The sequence below is a fragment of the Panthera uncia genome (genome assembly GCF_023721935.1).
Source record: "Panthera uncia isolate 11264 chromosome C1 unlocalized genomic scaffold, Puncia_PCG_1.0 HiC_scaffold_3, whole genome shotgun sequence".
NCBI classification, from domain to species: Eukaryota; Metazoa; Chordata; class Mammalia; order Carnivora; family Felidae; genus Panthera; species Panthera uncia.
The window spans coordinates 69,189,205-69,207,505 of record NW_026057584.1 but is presented as its reverse complement, the minus strand read 5'-3'; the positions used below and the strand labels follow the sequence as shown (position 1 = coordinate 69,207,505).

Here is an 18,301-nt window from a genome sequence, read left to right as displayed (position 1 = left end):
AGCCTGATGTGGGGCTCAATCCCATGACCTTGGGATCAGGACCTGAGCCAAAATCAAAAGTTGGACACTAACCCACTGAGCCATCCAGGTACCCCTCTAATGAATTTAAGAAAAAGTTAAGAGAGTTTAAAAAACAAAAACAAAAAAACAGAAGAGTGCATACTAAATGATTTCCTTTAAATAAAGTTAAAAATCTGTCAAAACCCATCTTGGTGTTAGAAGTCAGGATAGTAGTTATCCTTGGGGGATGAGTGACTGGAAGGAGAAATAAGGGCTTTTTGGGTGTTGAAAATGTTGTTTAGATTTTGACTATACAGATGTGTTCATTTTAAAACAATTCAGCAATCTGTATATTTATGAATTTGTACTTTCCTGTACGTCTGTTATACTTCAATAAAAAGCATACCCAAATTAAGTAAGTTAAAAAGTAAGATTGCGGCTTTTAAAAATTTATCCTAGGGATGTCGTGGGTTTTTTTTTTCAATGATGATGAGTAGAAACATGCATTTAAATTTATCAAGTAAAAGGGAATAAGTAACAAAACTGAAGGAAAATAAAGTATATTCAAATGTTCTAGTTCAGCTGGAATAGATAGTAGTCTTCTTCAGAATTTCCACCAAAATTAATCTATGGAGATTGGTCACTGACACTGGTTTAGCGCCTACGACATTTCAAACACAATATTGTCTATTATACATATTTCATGTCATTTAATCCTAACATCCTATGACGTAGATTTTCAATGACTACACTTATTATCAAGTACATAGAGCTAAAATTTATCATGCTTTTTATATTTTACAAATGAAAGTATTGACATAACATACTGATCATAATATCCAAAACAACTCAGTTGGTTTTTATAATCAGCAAAAATACTCATTTCAAAGGAACCATTACAGTAAATATTTTACTTCTTTACTACTGTGTGTACCGTGTGTTCTCTTAAGAAAGTAAATGTGCAAATTAGGAATGATTCCCATTATCATTACCAGCTGCAATTTGGTAGCAACAAAATTGTTCTGTGAAATGTCAGAAAACTAGTCCTGGAATTCACCAAGAAAGTTAAATGAATAAAATGAACTATAGTAATCTCTCTAGTTTACTTGTATATAACCCTCTCTACTCTCATCCCCATGGCGTCTCTTCATATAAACTGGTAAACTAAAAGGATGGACAAGAGAATTCACAGCAGTGCTTTCTCATCTAATAATACAAAAGAATAAAACTAAGTTATTTTGCTAAAAATTTAAGATAATATTCTTCGGTTTGTATAAAATAACCTTTGCATGTTTCAGTTGAGTATGGCATTATTAACCTAATAAATATAAAACTTTAAGCACATACTTCTCTGGTGTCATCTGCGATTGCAAACTTTTTGCATGGCTCTTTTATTTGGCCTTTGAGTTGATTTATATTTTCTTTCACAGTTTTAATGGTACATGCATCAAGATTGGCACATATCTGGAAAAAAGATTTTTTTCAATATTCAAATATTTAGTTTTCCTTTTCAATCGATTCAATGTAGAACTATTTTTTCATATAATAAATAAGTACCATGACTTGCTAAATATAGCATTTTAGTATTGCTTTACTGTGGATCTGATTAACCAGTACATTTATCTCAACAGACTAAAAAGAAACTTCTAAATCAGTTGGCGGATAATTCCAAAAAAGAAGTGTATTTATTCTCCTTTCTTAAACTCCATTTGCCAGCTGGAAAAACTGATATGGAAACAGTACAGTAAATAAAAGAGATCAGCAGAGAATGGTTATAAGATAACCATATTATATGAGACATTTTAAAGGCCATCTTGACATCCCTGGATCAGATTACCACCCTCTTCTACCCATAAAAAGGACAATGTAAAGCTAGGAGCAGCTGAAGACTAGATGTGCCTGAATCTAGACTGATGTTAGTCCTTAATCCCATAATAAATTATATTTTGGAACCAATAATTGTGCCTCTGTCTGTTGTACGTGATTTTACTGAGTCCAACTTAAAGTAAGGAACTTAAAATATAAATGCAATTGCTTTAGTACCAACATACTCCTTGCGTTTCTCTGAATTCATTTAACATTTGAAATCAACAATAGTACTTTATGTGGGGTTACCATTTGGGGTCAGCTGACAAGTAGTACAACTTCGAACAGAGATTTTTGTATCCCCCTTTTTCCATTTAATTTGGATTACTCAGAATCTGAGAACCACATAGAACAACAAAGGCACAGAAGAAAATATGCAATTTTTAAACTCATGGAGTATTGTGAAAATTAGAAACTTTCATCACTTATGCATATTTCTAAATGTTTATTTATCTTTTTCAGAGAGAGAGAGAGTGCACGTGTGTGCACAGAAGGAGGACAGAGAAAATCTGTCAGCACACAGCCTGATGTGGGGCTTGATCTTACCAGTCTCACCGACGGGGAGATCATGACCTGAGCCAAAATCAAGAGTCAGATACTTAACCAACTGAGCCACCCAGGCGCCCCTTTTATTTTTTGTTTTAAAATGTTTATTTATTTATTTTTTGAGAGAGATAGATTGCTTATTTGTATATCAAATGGATCGTTAAGTTTAACAATAAGAGTGGATATTTAAAATTAGGTATTTCATTTGCCCCAATTTTTCATTTATTATATCTGCACTCCATAATTTTTGTGACATGTTTATATGTCATAGTAATCAATTAAGGCATATTACTGTTTTGTAGAAGGTTGAATATATTTATTTTAACTAAAACACATTGATTTAACTTAATCAATGATCATGAAATACCTTCTGTTATGTATTCCATGGCATTTGGACCTAATCTTACTCAAAAAGCCCAAGAAGCACTGGCATTTGCTTTAGGTTTTTGTTGTTGTTGCTGTTGTTGTTGTTGTTGTTATACATAACATATACATATACATATACATATACATATACATATACATAATGTCATATACATAGTGGCTTACTTTTAAAATATGTTCTTTGGCTTCAGCTTGCCTTTTGGCTCCTCCAACACCTGGTGAAGCTGTCAGTCCTAGTATCTGAGGTAGGGGAATCACTGGTTTGCATTCTTTCTTGAGTTTATTGTTTTTCAACTTCTGTTTCAAGTAACGCCTCATGATGTTATTATAGACTGCTTCTTTGTTGGTGTGATGGCATTCATCAATAACGATGAGGGAAAAGTCTTAAAAGAAAATCCAAGTGGTTCATTTGTCCATACCAGCGGGGTATAGTGAAGAAAAGTACCTTTAAAGTTAGTAAACTGAGGTGCCATGGTGATGTCTTTTCTCGAGCAGAATTCTGGCACAGACCTCTTTTTAAGAGGGCAATGTGACTATGCCAGTAACCTGTACATCCAGAGGTCCGTGTATATTAATCATGAAACTATTCCTGTTAGATATTGCCCCTATTTAATAGATTCATTTCAGAAAGTTTACAAAGGCACAAAGTGTTATGGGATAGAATTCCATCTCTGCCTATATTCTCCCAAATTAATCAGGCTTACACTTAAATTAATCAGGATTACACTTTTGTTCTTTAATAACACATTTAATTTTAAGTGGCTGAAGGCTTTTTTTTTTATGTCAAATGAGAACCATACCATTTAAACAGAGATAATTTTGCCTTGTTTTAACATTGAACTTAATTATTATCATTATTATGATGAATATACTTCTTTCCCTTTCTCTCACTTTTTCTTCCCATTCCCCCAAAATAGAAAGGACTGTATTTTATTCTACGGAAACATGGCAGATCTAACAGTATCCATTAGCATATGAAAATAACTTGGTACATAGAAATAAAAAGTAAATAGAAAGTCCAGCGAGTGCTTGATTTAATAATGTATCCTTATGTATATAAAGGGAGCTAATTAAAAATATACCAAAATCTTTGTACGTTTCCCCAAGAAAGGAGAAGAGTTTAATGAAAACTTAAGCAATGAAAGACAATCTAAATCAGAGATACTCTTTTAAATCAGCATTTTGAAGATTATTTAACAAATACAGCCTCTGTTACTATCATTGATATTACTACTACTAATTCTTCTTTTACCAAAATGCAAACACTTCAACCAACCTGACAACTGGACACCATCATCTTCTCCTATTTCTGAGTTTAAAAGGGAGTTTTCAAGGATCTGGGCTGTACTGATGATAACATCATAGGTTTTGACAACTTCTGGAAATGATATTTTCAATTGGGTATCACCACTTAATCCAATAGTATGATACCATTTCTTCAAAAATGGTTCAAACTCTTTGCGGAAGAGCTGTTCAACTAGTGGTACCTTTAAAAATGCCAAAATTAAAAAAAAAAAGAGAGAGAGCATGGTCAAAGCAAAAGGAGTATTGATCAAAGGCCTACTATGTGTCAAGCATTATCAGAGGTGTTTACATTATCAGTTAATTAAGCATAATGACCTATCCAATTTGTCAGTAAGCATTTACTGAACGCCTATTAGGTGTAGACATTGTATCTGAGACACAAAATGTTTAAGATATGGCTGACAACTTCAAGGAACAGTCTAGCTAAGCACATAGACTAAGACTAAACAACAAAAAAGCACAACTTATTAAAACACAATATAATAATTCTCTCATAGAAATACATACAAAGTGACAGCAAAGAGGCAGAAGCAAATGACTGGTTTTAGCTCAAAAGAAAGGTTTAGAAGGAATTCTAATCAAGTAGGCCACGGGTCAATGACGAGATAAATGAAAACCAAGGCTGGATAAGAAATACATTTTGAATTCATAGATCAGGGCCAGGCTATAAAGGGTTGTGAATACCACACAGAATATTTTAAATTTACTATAGTTCATAGGACCTTATGAGTTGTGTTTAGTGTTGATTTATTCCTGCTGTTTGTTTTGGGATGGGGCCAGAGGCAATATGCCTAAAAAACTGAAGACAGCAGAGAACCAAAACTGAGGAGGTAAGACATTGCTTAGGAGAGCAGATGTGCGGTGAAGGGGCAGACCACTAAAATGGCTTTGGTGGCTGAGAAAGAACAAATGAGAAAACAGGCTTGGCAAAATAAGTGGAAATCTTTCAGACTTGACTGACATTGTTGAGTGGGAGTATGCTGGCATTGAGGTTACTCAGTGTAATTGGCAATTCACAGTATCGTTGCATTCACTAGCTGGTCAACATGTCACTCTTTTGAAGACCCTGACCTGAAAGACCATCTGGAGATCGGAATATGGAACCCAGTGATAGATACCATAGAGAACATGAATGCTGACATCCAGGATAAATAAGGCACCCAGACCCGCACCCCCCAACCCCCAGCCAGCAAAGATTCATCCTTGCAGGCAAGGAGCTGGAAGATGGCCACATTCTTTCTGACTACAACATACAGAAAGTGTCAACCTTGTATCTGGTCCTCTGTCTAAGGGGTGGCTATTAATTCTTCAGTCTTGCATTCATACTGCCCAATGATGGCATCACTCTGCATTATAGCCATCTGCCCCAATTTAAGTTTAGAAATTACCAGTTTCAGTAACAGCCGAACCTGGTGAAAGTTTTAATAAAAGATTTATTGCATGGTAGTTAAAAAAAAAAAGAATCCTTTCAGCTGGCTCTCCATATGTCATAGCATCTGCTGAAGGTGGCTGAGTTGATACCTGAATGTTACGCACTGCCCATCATTCAGAATACCTCCTAGATCAAGGGAAAGGAATAACCAGGCCATCTTGAAGGTTATATGCTAGGAGAATTTATACCATGGAAGCCTAGGGATGTACAGTGTGGCAAATAGGGAATTGGCAGGAAGAGTTTCAAGGGCAAGCATCAAAGAATAAGCGTTATATTCCTCATAATGTGATTACCAGATAATGTAATCAATGGTTATCTTTCTATTGGTCTGCAGAACATGTGTTAGTCATCTTTTTTACTTGAGGTGAGTCCTACTTATGTGTAAAATGAGGGCTGGCTGATACCCCTGGCTGAGAACAGTGTACAAAGAACACTGTCTTGTATCATTATTTAGTAGAAATGATGAACTTGTCCAAGAGTCAATGTGGAGGGGGAAGGGGTTAAAATGGAATCTATGAATTTTAAGGAAACAGTGTGGACCTAAAATCAAAAACCAAGTTTGGTTACTGGAAGAAAATAACACAAGGTGAAAAGACTAAGAAGAGAAACTTTCCATTAGTATTTGTTTTTGTTTTTGTCAAGGTAAAAGTGTCTGGTCTACCTGCCACAAAATCACTTGAAAGATTTGGAAAATGAAGACTCCTGGGCCCCACCAAAGAACTACTGAATCTAGGCACCATCTCTGGGGACAAAACATTAAAACCTGCGCTTATATGAAGCCTCTCATGTGACAGTAAGGCTTTAAAATTTGAGAACCACAGCTCTTCTCTCACTTACACAAACTCATTTCTGATACATTTTTCTAGAACTATCCTTTTCATTCTACTTATATGAGACAGGGGAAATGATCTGAGGAAGTAAGAGAGATTCTGAAGAAGAGAATGGAAATTAAGCTTAATGGAAGGAGATAGTAAGATCCAGAGGAAAGAAAGTCAGCTCTGAAAATGACTCCAGCCATCTGCTTATTATGTGACCTGGGACAAGTTACTGAATCATCTGAATCATCTCAATTTCCACATCAGTAAAATGAGGATAATGTTAGCCCTACGGTAGAGTTGTTGTGAAAATTAAATGAAATAGAGGCTGTCATTTTCTGGGTACTCATAACTCATAAAAATTTCCTGATATTTTGCTAATCCTTTTATTCTAGCTGTAGAGTGAAAAAAGAAGGCCAGTTGGCTTCAGAAGGTAAGGACTCAAGTTTCAGCTCTGCTACTTATTGGCAGGATGATCCCTGATGGACCAATTAAAGCCTCAGAGCCTCAGTTTTCTGATGGGTAAAATGAGGATAATTATGGCTACCTCATAGAGTACCTGTGTGGATTTAATGAGGTATGATAAAAATAATTAATATTGTATCACCAAGTGCAATACAATATTAATTATTATATTGTTAGTACACATCTCTAATTTCTGAGATTGTATATTCCTGATGACAGGATACGCCTTTGATTTGTCTTTAAACACCCTCATGCTGCTGAGTGATTTAAGAATCTCTGTACCATGGGGTGACAAAGCGACCTGGGGTTCTGCCCGTAAAGGATGAGTCAAGAACTTTCAAAGAAGAAGCATCTTCTGGTCTACAGAACAAAAATAAGTTTTCATAGGAGGGAGCAGGTGTTGGAAATCCTGATACTCACTCTAGGTGGCATTGACTTCCTACTGAAGGACACAGAGAAAGCCAGATGCAAGTCTGACATGGCTAATTGGGAGGTGTGTGGTCCTCTTGGAGCCTTTTCCTGAGATGTGACAGAGTGCCTGCCAAGACTAATCAAACCCAACTGCTACCCACTTCTGCTGAATCATATGGGGCTGTATTATAGCATCTGAAGGAACCTGGGATTTATCTCTCGTGATGTTGAAGCCCTAGATAGGAAATAGAAAGTCTGGGAACACAGGTGGTGTTTTCATTTCTCCCTGCATTTGAAGGCGATAACTTTGGAAAGCATGGAGGCAGGGAGATGAAAGTAAACGGTGTTAGAGGGGACAGGATTTCTCTTTTCCAGATCAAGGGTGATAATACCATCTATTTGGTCAAATACAGAACTAAGTTTATGTGACATACAGAACTAGCAATTTCCTGACTCAATCAAAAAGAAATGAAGCTCATGTGCCTTTAAAATGGAAAGAAACAGGGTAATAAAGTAAACAATTATGACATATATGGAAGAACCAGTGGAGGGATTTCTAGTAATTCTTAGGGAAAAACAATAGCGAAGCAGATGATGAATTAGACTTATGTCCTTAAATGTCTACACAACAGGGCAGTGAATATGAAAAATTAATGAGGATAATTTAACATTCAAACATGGCTGTAAATGTGGATTCGTAAGAATCACCTAGTTGCATGAGATGAATGGTTTGTGATGAGCATACAGCACTGAGAGGGAGTCATTAGTCATTATAAGAAGGAGATACATTAGGTGCATACAAAATCCTGAGACCTGCAATGATCAGTCAACATGCAGAAGATGAAGAAATGAATGTTAAGTATTTACATTTAGGCTCAAAAAATTAACTGCACAAAAATAACTTAAAAGGCTTCTAGTCTAACAGATTTTCGGACAAAAAGAAACTTGAGGCTTTTAGTTTATGGCAAACTCCAGATGAGTCTGTGGGTGCCGGCACCGTGATAAAGGCAAACCTGCTCATGGCTTCGTGTCACATGGGCTTACTATCTACACTGATAAGACCGTATCTGTAGTATTTTGCCCAACTCTGGACACTGTATTTTAAGAAGCCTCAAAAAGGATGGGCACTCAGGATGATGAAAAATCTGGAAACCATGTTATATGAAAAAGAGTTAAAGGGACTAGGAATATTTATCCCAGGGAATCAAAAGAAAAATGACACAGGAACCACATTTCTGCCTTCTCTATGTGAAGGGCAGTCACAAGGCAGGAGAATTAATACTTATTGTGTATAATCACAGAGGAAAGAACTCCCACCAATGAGTGTGGATTCCAGAGAAACAGATTTTGCTAGGGCTTTCCTTCTGAGTCAGTTATTCAAAGAATGGATCAAGCTATCTTATTAAAATGGGGACTTTCTGGATATTCCAGATTACTCAGCAGAGGTGAGAGAACCACCCTGCAATGGATAAGCACTAGATCTTGAAGTTCTCTTTCAGCTCTAATAGTTTATGACCCTGCGGCCTGATAAGAAAAGGGAATCAAAAATATACCCTAGGTGTTGAGGCTTCATGCTTTGGAGGAGGTGGTGTAACTAACAAAGAGATAGATATAGAGGGAAGGAGAGCCTGTAGGGAGGGTGATGGTGAGGCTGAGGTTGAGGAAATTAAACTGTAGAATATTCAAATGGTATCAAGAACTCCAGCTGAAGTATCTTCAAATCCAGTTAACTCTGTTTTTTTCTCCAAACCTGGCATTAAGACCCTGTTCAACTAGTTAAGAAGTTCCATTTACCAAGTTTTGGAGGTGAGGAAGAGGGAGGGGAAGAAAAACTAATATTCACTGAATCATTCCTAGGCTTTAGACAGATCATCTAATTTAAATTTCAGAGCAGCTGTATAGGGTACTATTATTTTGTTCACTTTACAGATGAGGAAACTAAAGTGAGAGAAGTTAGGAATTTGTCCAAGGTTAAACTACTGGTAAGTAGAAGTAGTAGTCAAAGCTAGATTCCTTTTATTCCAAAAGATAATGTCCTTAATAAAGACACTATGTGAAAAGCTATGGGCAAGTAAATTCTGGTGTATCACTATTGTCACAAAAGAAATAAAAGTATTCTAATAATAGTCATTTAAGCATAAAGATCTTTTGACTTAGTAGATGTATATAGAATGCATTTGGAACCACATGATAGAAATTACTCAGATCATAGATTCTGAGTATGTTACTTCAGTACTGAAAAGCAGGTTGCAACTAAAACTTTAAGCATAACAGAAATCCAAAAACACAAGAAAGCTGTATAGTCTGTTGCTATATTTTTGGTAAGGGTCATGCTGAAAACCGAGTTATTGTAAGTAATAGAGAAAAGACTATTTTGGCCATGGAAATGTATACTCAATTTTACTCCATAAAAGTAAAAATTAATCCACTCAATATGCAAATTAATAAATTAATAAACTCATTTATCTGAATAAAGCTCAAAAAACTAGATTTTGTTTTATCGTAAAGGGGAATTATACCTGTTTACGAAGATTGGTCTTTAAATATCCCAGGACATAAATTACTAGAGGGAAACCTCAGTTACATTTCAAGTAGCATCTTTGTATAATTATTGAAAGTTAGTCATCTATTTTCCTTTTTAACTTGATTTAGATCAGCCAAATATTCACTTAATTTTCTCTTTATCTTCACATAAATTATACATATTCTGGATAAGGAGGATTTACCACCTTTAACTAAGGGCCAACAGTTAAGGAGACTTCAAAAGACAATATTTGATCCTAGATTCCAGTAATATTTTGAGGTCATTCATGTCCACATACAGTGATAACTTAAATTAGTGCCAGTTAACCTTAAAGAATATCTGGGTAAATGTATTCTTAATACCTAAATAACAGCTATTTGATCTTTGCTCTGGTCTTATGAAGCAAAATCATTTTAAAAGCTAATAACTTAGATATCATTTAACTGTAAAAGCAAAGATATAAATTAAATAAAAGATTACTCTTAATTACACTAAATCCGTGCGATCCATTGTTATAGTGTCATTTTACAAATGCGTCAGAATAATAAAGTGAAAATAAACACAGTTGTATTATGTGCGATTTGAATACCTTATTGACAAGGACTATAACTTTTCCAGGTTCAGATGCTTTTTTCTTCTTGTCCAAGTGATCCTTGGCAATGTAAACAGCCACTCTGGTTTTCCCACTCCCTGTAGGGAGGCATATAATGATATTTTTCCCCTCCAAGGCTGGTTGGGCAACTTCCATTTGGTAGGGCCTGAGATGCAGTTCTGGCTCAGGGGATGCTCTTTCTGCCACATTTTCTTCCTCTGAAGGAAATTAAAAGGTAGAAAAGTAAGGGAATGGGCAATAAAACAACTAACGCTAGGAAGTCTAAAACCGAACATAGGCTTCTTGTGGTTTAAATTCCCTTTCATGTGTGGTCCAACGCAATCCATTTTTCTATTTTTCCATACCAAATGGGTGTCAGCTCTCTTGGCATTTGCAGGATACAACCAGGCACTCCACCATGGAAGTGGCCTGGGGGTGGAAGTTCCTGGGGAGGGAATGAACAGGATGGTGGGCAGGGAGGGGAGGGAACAGGGGAGAGTCTTTTCACAGAGTGAGCAAAGCCAGGGGAAATTGCAGAAAGGGCTGTAGTACAGGATTGGCAGTAACAGTTCTTAATGCGTCAGACTTTCCAATTCTTGGTTGAGCCCTTATGCCCTACTTGTTTCTTTTTAGACTTTATACCTATGAATCAAGAGGAATTGGGAAAGCAGGAGTCATTAGTTCTCTTTGTTCTGTATCTGCCCCTCCCCAGCCCTTACCTTTAATTGCAAAGAAGATATTATAGCTAATGCTACTTTCCTTCATTTGAAAAACTTTATCTGACAACCAAATATCCCAAGGCTTGTTTGTCTGTCTGTCTGCCTGTCTATCTATCATCTGTCTATTCCCAAACTCTAAAATGGCAAAAAAAAAAAAAAAAAAAAAATCCTATTTTTGCCATGTGAGGTAGCTAGATTAAACAAGGGTGAAGGGGAAAAACTTCCCATGCAAGCCTTTAGTTGATAGGTTGTCTTTAAAAGATGAAAAATAATTTTGTTGGTTTGAACTGAATTGTGATAAATTTAGTTTTGAATTTTGGTCTTTATCACTTCCTTATATGTATTCTCCACATCTTTGTATTTTCCTGAAACTCACCATGCAATATATAAAAAATATTTCCAGTTAATATAGATTTCTGAATTTAAAATTCTGATAAAGTACTAATATACATTAATTCTTTGAACATTAGAATAAAATCATTATAACATATCTTGGTTTAAACATGTTTTGTTTAAAAGTGACCTGATTCGGGGAGGGAAAAAAAAAAAAAGAAAAAAGAAAAGAAAAGAAATAAATAAAAGTGACCAGATTTATCTATATTAGCCAGGGGAAAAAGATCTAAAAATGTATAACCTATCATGTGGAATGCAGTAAAATAAATATTATATCAATTTAAAAGCCTGTCTTATGCTTTATATAGTCATAAGGAAAAAATGAAATGACAGCACTTAGTACTTCATTACACATGAAGTGTTCTTTCTCTTATCAATGATTGCAAAAAAACTAAACCAACATAATCCCATTAACTTCACAAAAATTGCTGATGGTTCCATTTCAGCAACTGGATGATTCTATTTAAATGGGTTTTAACTTGTTGTGATAGTCCTATCTGCATAGGTAGGAAAATTCACACCAAATACCACTTAGTAAGAGTCATCTACTAACCTGGCAGGAAATTTGTCTTCTGTATGGATGAGTAAACAAAGATGCAATACATTTAAGTTATCATTGGATCATCTGCCGATTCATTTAATATGATTTTCAGGAGAAACTCATTTAAGATCACCAGCATTTAAAAATATGCATTTACAAGTTTGCTCTCCATGCTTGTTTTGAACTCTACAGCAATCATAATGATTCATCTTCTATTACATTTATGTAAGGTTCAGATTTATTTAAGAATATCATTACTTCTCTGCTAAGTGGCTTTTATAGATTATCAAAATCCTACCATTCTACCTACATTACCAGCATTGATTACCTAACTTCCAAAAGAGCAAGAATATTTGCAAAGGAAGATGTATTTTAAATTGCGTTTAACACCAAGATCCAGTTATTTACTTTTGCTAAATTGATTTTTAATTTAGGAAATTCATTAAAAGATATTAACAGATTCCCTTTGTTTAATTTCACTCCAGGTATATTTTTGCATGGATTTTTACAAATAATAAAATTCTGGTTCCCTCGTAGTAGTTAAATGTACTTCTTTAATCATTTCCCCTTTTTATTTTTCACTCTTCCTACTATATCCTTGGGTGATACAAATTAAAAAGAGAAATTAGAGCAATTTTCTGTCTTTTTCCCAAGTAATCTAAAACTAAGTCAAATGAGCACAACATCAATACCACTTATGCATACTAGCTATTTATTATACTGAAAAGTGTAAGATGAGTTAGGAAGCTAAAAGGACTATCATGTTCAAGATTTGATTCTAGAGCCAAAGTTGTGATGTTTCCCTGCTACTTACCTCATCATGCACCACTAATTCATTGTGCAGTAATTATTCACTAGGTGGCTCTTATGTGCCATGCAGCCCCAGGAATGGAGTCCTTGTCTTCAAGGACTTCAGGGTCTAAAGCACTGTATGCTGCAGCCACTAACAATGTCTGGCTATTAGACAGATAGCTCTATTAGCTTCCATACTTTTGAGTCAACTCTAGGAAACTTGATGGGTAGCCCCAAGTTTAAAAGAGAAACACAGAGTGAATATGGAAAAAATCAGAGTTGGATTCATTGTGAGAACAGCATCCAAAGAAGAGCTGGGTGAGTGCTAAATATTCAGCCTGATTCTTGCCTTATCACATCCTCTGACATAGGGATGGAAGAATTTATCCACATAAGCAATGAAAAGAGAATTTTCTCTTCTCTGTCACCAGAAGGAGAGAACTGGGCGGGTGTCAAGGAGCCAGGAGCCAATTTCCTTTATAAAAGAAATGTTTGGGTTTTTGTTTGTTTGTTTTTTTGTTTCTTTTTGGCTTGCTTTGAAAAGCAAAATCAATTAAATGCAATAATGAATGTGGTATTTAAAATATGCACAAGCTTTGAATAACACTGTGCCCTTCCTCTACAACAAATATTGATTGAAGACCTTGAAATTATACTATGCCATATAAATGGTCAAAAAATAAAATCAAATAGGACTTAAATAATAACATTTTATTGGAACTACACCATGTGGCACATTTCATTCTCACATTGATTTTGACAGCTGAGTTATTCTTGGAGAGAAAAGGTCTGTCACTGCATGTGTTTGAAATCGACAAAGTATTCCTTTACCTATAGTATGTAACCACGGAAAAATACGCCATTCCAGCTGGACAAATATTAATAGGTATTACCTCGAAATAGTAAGGAAATACTTTCTACATATCAGGCCAATGCGTATTGCCAACAACATTGCCACTTTGTGAGATGCAGTGTATCTCTCTAAAAATGAGAAACAGAAAAACAAAAAAGCCTTCCCTAGCATAATTAGAATATTTAAACTTTAGGAGCCTTACTAATCGTGTTTTCCTATGATGAAATACTTCCACAAAGGAACACAATGTTATGGTATTGGGTCACATCCATGAGCCTTATGTCCCATTATGTAACTGTTGAAGGTGGACAAAGGACATATGAAATAGAGTCCCTTTGCTGTCAGCCTGAAAGGTTAAGATATAATCACAAACACTGTGATGATTTTTAGAAATTAAATGCATGTTTACCAATTTGCAATTTATCTAAACCTTTTTTGAACTGATTTCTAATTCACTCTACACGATGCACCTGAGGGAAAGAAATCTCATAATTTTACAAATTCAGAATTTTACTACCCACTATGCGAAGTAATTCTTCATTTCTAAGCACTGACCCCATCTAGAACTTCAATGGGTGCCCTTTGAAAATGAGTTTGTCTTCAAATGTATTTGCCTTCGAAAATGTATTTGCTTTTTAAAAGTAGGTTGCGTTCAGATTTATCACGTCTTTCATGCCACATTGAGGACTGAAAATCAGTAAATAGTTACATTTGCTAACAGCTCTAAATAGACAAAATGGCCAACACATAGGGGATGCCCATTAAATATTTATTGAATGAATGAATATTGTTGAAAAGCCCTTACTTAGACAAACAAAAATTAGGATGAGGTCCAGAAGCTTAAAACAACCATAAAGATGTTAAATATTAGCTAGAGCACAGTTTGAGTTCTAACAGCAATAACATTTAATAGAAATGTTAATTATTAAATCTAACAGTTGTTTGCATAGCAAGTATAGAAAATTCAAATACAATCCACAGAACTAAGCATAGGGCAATAACTTAATAAACACTGCCTGCAGTGAACAGAAAATGAATTAACCCTTTAAAAGCTTGGAAAGCTTTTAGAGCAGATGACCATTTTCATGTAAATGATTTTGTCCCTTCAGGACTATTCTAGCTAAATTTCTATAATTCTTCAGACAATGCAGGGTAATCTGAAATACACAACATTTTCCAAGTGTTTTCTACAACTCAGTCACAAAACAAATGAATACAAAAGTAATTTGTGTTTCTGAATTTGCCAATTTCCTACCGATTCTTAGCTGGCCACATTGCAAAGCATTTTTTGTTTGTTTATAATTTGTTAATTTAATTGTGAGATACTTCAAACACCAGACGAATATAGAGAGGTGTATAACAAATCTCTGAGGATCTATCACCTATTCTTAGAAAATGTTAACATTTTAGTTCAGTAGTAATCATTGGAACTGCACATTCAATCAACAGAAAGAAGCGATATGAATTTGACCAGACTGACAACATTTAGGCAATCTGATAACAGGAGGTATTGCTAAAGTGTGGCATTGAGAAGAGGCGCTCTGGTTTATTGCTGGTGTGCTACCAGCTAATAGAGGGAGCAATTAGGGAAACACCTAATAAAGTTCTCATTTAGTGACAAAAGTGTTTTTGCAAACTCTACTCCTATGCAAGAGACATTTAGGGAAACTGAAACTCTCTTAACTACACGTGTCATTTTTAGTTTTTCATTTTAAAAGGACTCTTGTTATCTGCAGCTAATCTACAGAGTCACCATCATCTTATTGACAGTATTAATTGATTTATTTTAAAAGTATTTTAATTAAAAAAAATAAGGTTTGGAACACATGTACCAAACTGAATACATCATTTAAATGCAGTCAAATTAACTGAAACAGACAGCATAAATAAAATAGATGACATAATTCTATGGAAGGTGGCATATGCATAATCTTATCGACACCAAAAAGATAAGTACTGGATCAAAAATTAGAGAGCTTGATTCTAAGACTTTCATAAGTTGTACTTTTGAAGAAAGTGAATGGCAAAGTTCCAAAACTACTTCAACTAGAGAAAAGAATTGCTTTAATTGCATAAATACATTAGGGAGGGTATGAACAGCCCCCATGCTTTCCACTATATGGCGTCTTATTTCACACTTTTTAAGGTTTACACAACAGTTAGGCAGTACCTGAATCACTTCCCATGGTGCCTGAATCACTGCCCATGTTGCTGTTATGTCCAAGACTTTCATCTAAGCAGCTGACACTTCCTTCTGCCAAACTTGTGTCTGATTCTGCAAAGGAAAACATTTTAAAATATTTTAAAAATATTTCTGAGAATAAACGTATTTTAACTGCACACCTCTACAGCACACAGTACATACAGTTCAATGCAAGTGGAAAAGGCACACCCAGACAATTATGAATAAAAGGTAAGAGTTCCTGGCAAGCAACATTTAAAAAGTCTACTATGGATGAGCAGCTGTCGGGTAGTGAATCAAACACATATACCTACTTGAAGTATCATACATCCGATTCGAGAGCAAATACAAATTTGTAAACACGTGTGACTTTTGATGTCCCCCCACCATGTTAAGTTTTGTGCAAGAAGAGAAGATCTAGGCTTGATGGTGGCATTGAGACAAAAAGTACTACACAGAAACCACCGAGTTATTTTAACATAATATGGCAGGGAATTAATAAAGGATAAAGAATTGATAAACCACATGGTTCTATTGATTGGTTCTGAAAAGAACAGTTCAGCGATAAACATTACTTCAAAATCTCACAAAGAATTTGCTCAAAAGGAATATCATTAAAGCCTGGCACTGCAGTTGTAATGGAAGCTTCTGTGAGGCTGGAAATAAATGTTTTCCTTTACTACAATTAAACTAAGCTTCCATCAAAAAGTCACCATGAGGATGAATGTCAAGAGCGTTCCCTTAACTTGTTAATCCCGATTTTTGGTTTTCAGTACTCAGCATCAATTCCTTTGGAAAATCTTTTTTTCCCTCTAGGGAAGACTTCCCTCTTTACAGTTTATTGCCAAGGATTTATGCCATCTTATCCACAGGGATCAGAACTATTGCTAAGCTGGGAAAAGTAAATGAAAGATGGCAGCAAACGCCAGCCCTGGAATCAGGACTTGTGAAATTTGCTGTTGAGGTTGCTCTGAGCCTAACTTGCCCTCATTTAAAATGGGGCTAGTACAATTCACCCTCCAGAATTTGATAACCAGTAAGTAATATTAGGTACAATAAACTCTTACCACTGCAACTTCAGTGCTGATAATTGGAAAATGAAATAAAAATCAAGTTGTTGATTAGTATTAGGACAGGAGTTCCATTAAATACCGTTCTTCTTACAACGAACAACATTTCATAATATTTATACTTGTTGCATAATTATCACTTCATGCTAAAGCTCCCAAATGCACAAAACAAATTACATAAAGTAGCCGTTAGCTATTTGAAACTAGTGTGAGTGCCACCCATTTAGGGCTAGTAACAGAACCGGTTGAAACACACACATAGTATATTATCAATAAAATTTCTCTGGAAAAAGACCATATACAACTCCTCAAAACTACAAGTATCTTCTTTTTCCTTAACCAGTTTTTTTTTTTTAAGTTGGTGTATTAAGGTACAATTTAGATAATATGAAAATCATTCTTTTTAGGTTGTTTTTTTTAGGTAGGTTTAGTTTGTCGACACTGACACATGTATATAGTTTTGCAACCATCATCACAATCAAGATTTTTCTATCACCTCAGAAGTCCCCTCAAGCCCCTTTGTTTTCATTTTCCTCGTGCTGCCCCCTAGCAGTCCCTGATTTAATTTCTATCCCTATAGCTTTGCCTTCTCCAGAAAATCATATAAACGGATTCACACAATACGTAGCCTCTGTTTGATTTCTTTAACTTAACCTAACACGTTCAAGATGCATCCTTGTTGTTCATATCAATAATCTGTTCCTTTTTATTGCTGACTAGTACTCCATTGAGCATCTACGACATCTGCGATATCTCCCTTCCAATAAGCCTAGTTAGCAGGAAATATAATGGAATTATAACTGATGCCAATCAAATATGTAAGATATCTTTTTTTTTAAGTTCAAAGAAAGCTGATAAGGAATTTGTGGAAAAATTCTCAACGGACACGCATATTGTTTAAGTATATTAGCACAACACAAATATACTAATTTGAAAATACTGTGCCTACCAGTTGTCGTAGATTAGCTCTCAAACTCAGATTTGAGGAATCCCTTATGACTACACGGGAAAACCTGTATATCTCACTGAGAGATTTTAAATATGGCACTTTGCAATTCCCAGAGGTATGCCTTGTTAGAAGCTTAGAGGCGAGTGTGGGATAGAACTGTCAAGCAGAAGAGCGTTTGGGGCAGATGTACTGATGAAAAGAGAATAAGATTTATAAGGAAAAGGCAAGGTGTAAAATGAGATGGGGAAAATGTCATTGCAAGGATAATTCTAGATCTAGAAATACAGACTAGGATTTCTGAAGCAAAAAAGTAAATTTTGACATGCTTTTCATTTGTTGTTTTAAATAGGGTATTGAGAACTGAAGATAATACCAAAAATACCGAAAAATACGAGTATTATTTAAAATTAACCCTGTATCTTTGTTTCCCATTAAGTGTAATGCACTTGATTTTCATTTGAT

General features: G+C 35.2%; 1 protein-coding gene across 2 annotated transcripts in view; it reads right to left on the bottom strand.

The window, feature by feature from the left end:
- Positions 1-18,301, bottom strand: part of IFIH1 (interferon induced with helicase C domain 1) — a 59,839-nt gene that overhangs the window by 16,718 nt on the left and 24,820 nt on the right. For both annotated transcript variants that reach the window (XM_049615584.1, XM_049615583.1), the window contains exons 4-8: positions 15,809-15,913; positions 10,338-10,558; positions 4,073-4,283; positions 2,962-3,179; positions 1,348-1,464 (exon numbers count right to left, since the gene is read on the bottom strand). In XM_049615584.1, the coding sequence (XP_049471541.1) occupies positions 1,348-1,464; positions 2,962-3,179; positions 4,073-4,283; positions 10,338-10,558; positions 15,809-15,913 (872 nt within the window). The remainder of the gene's footprint in view (positions 1-1,347; positions 1,465-2,961; positions 3,180-4,072; positions 4,284-10,337; positions 10,559-15,808; positions 15,914-18,301) is intronic.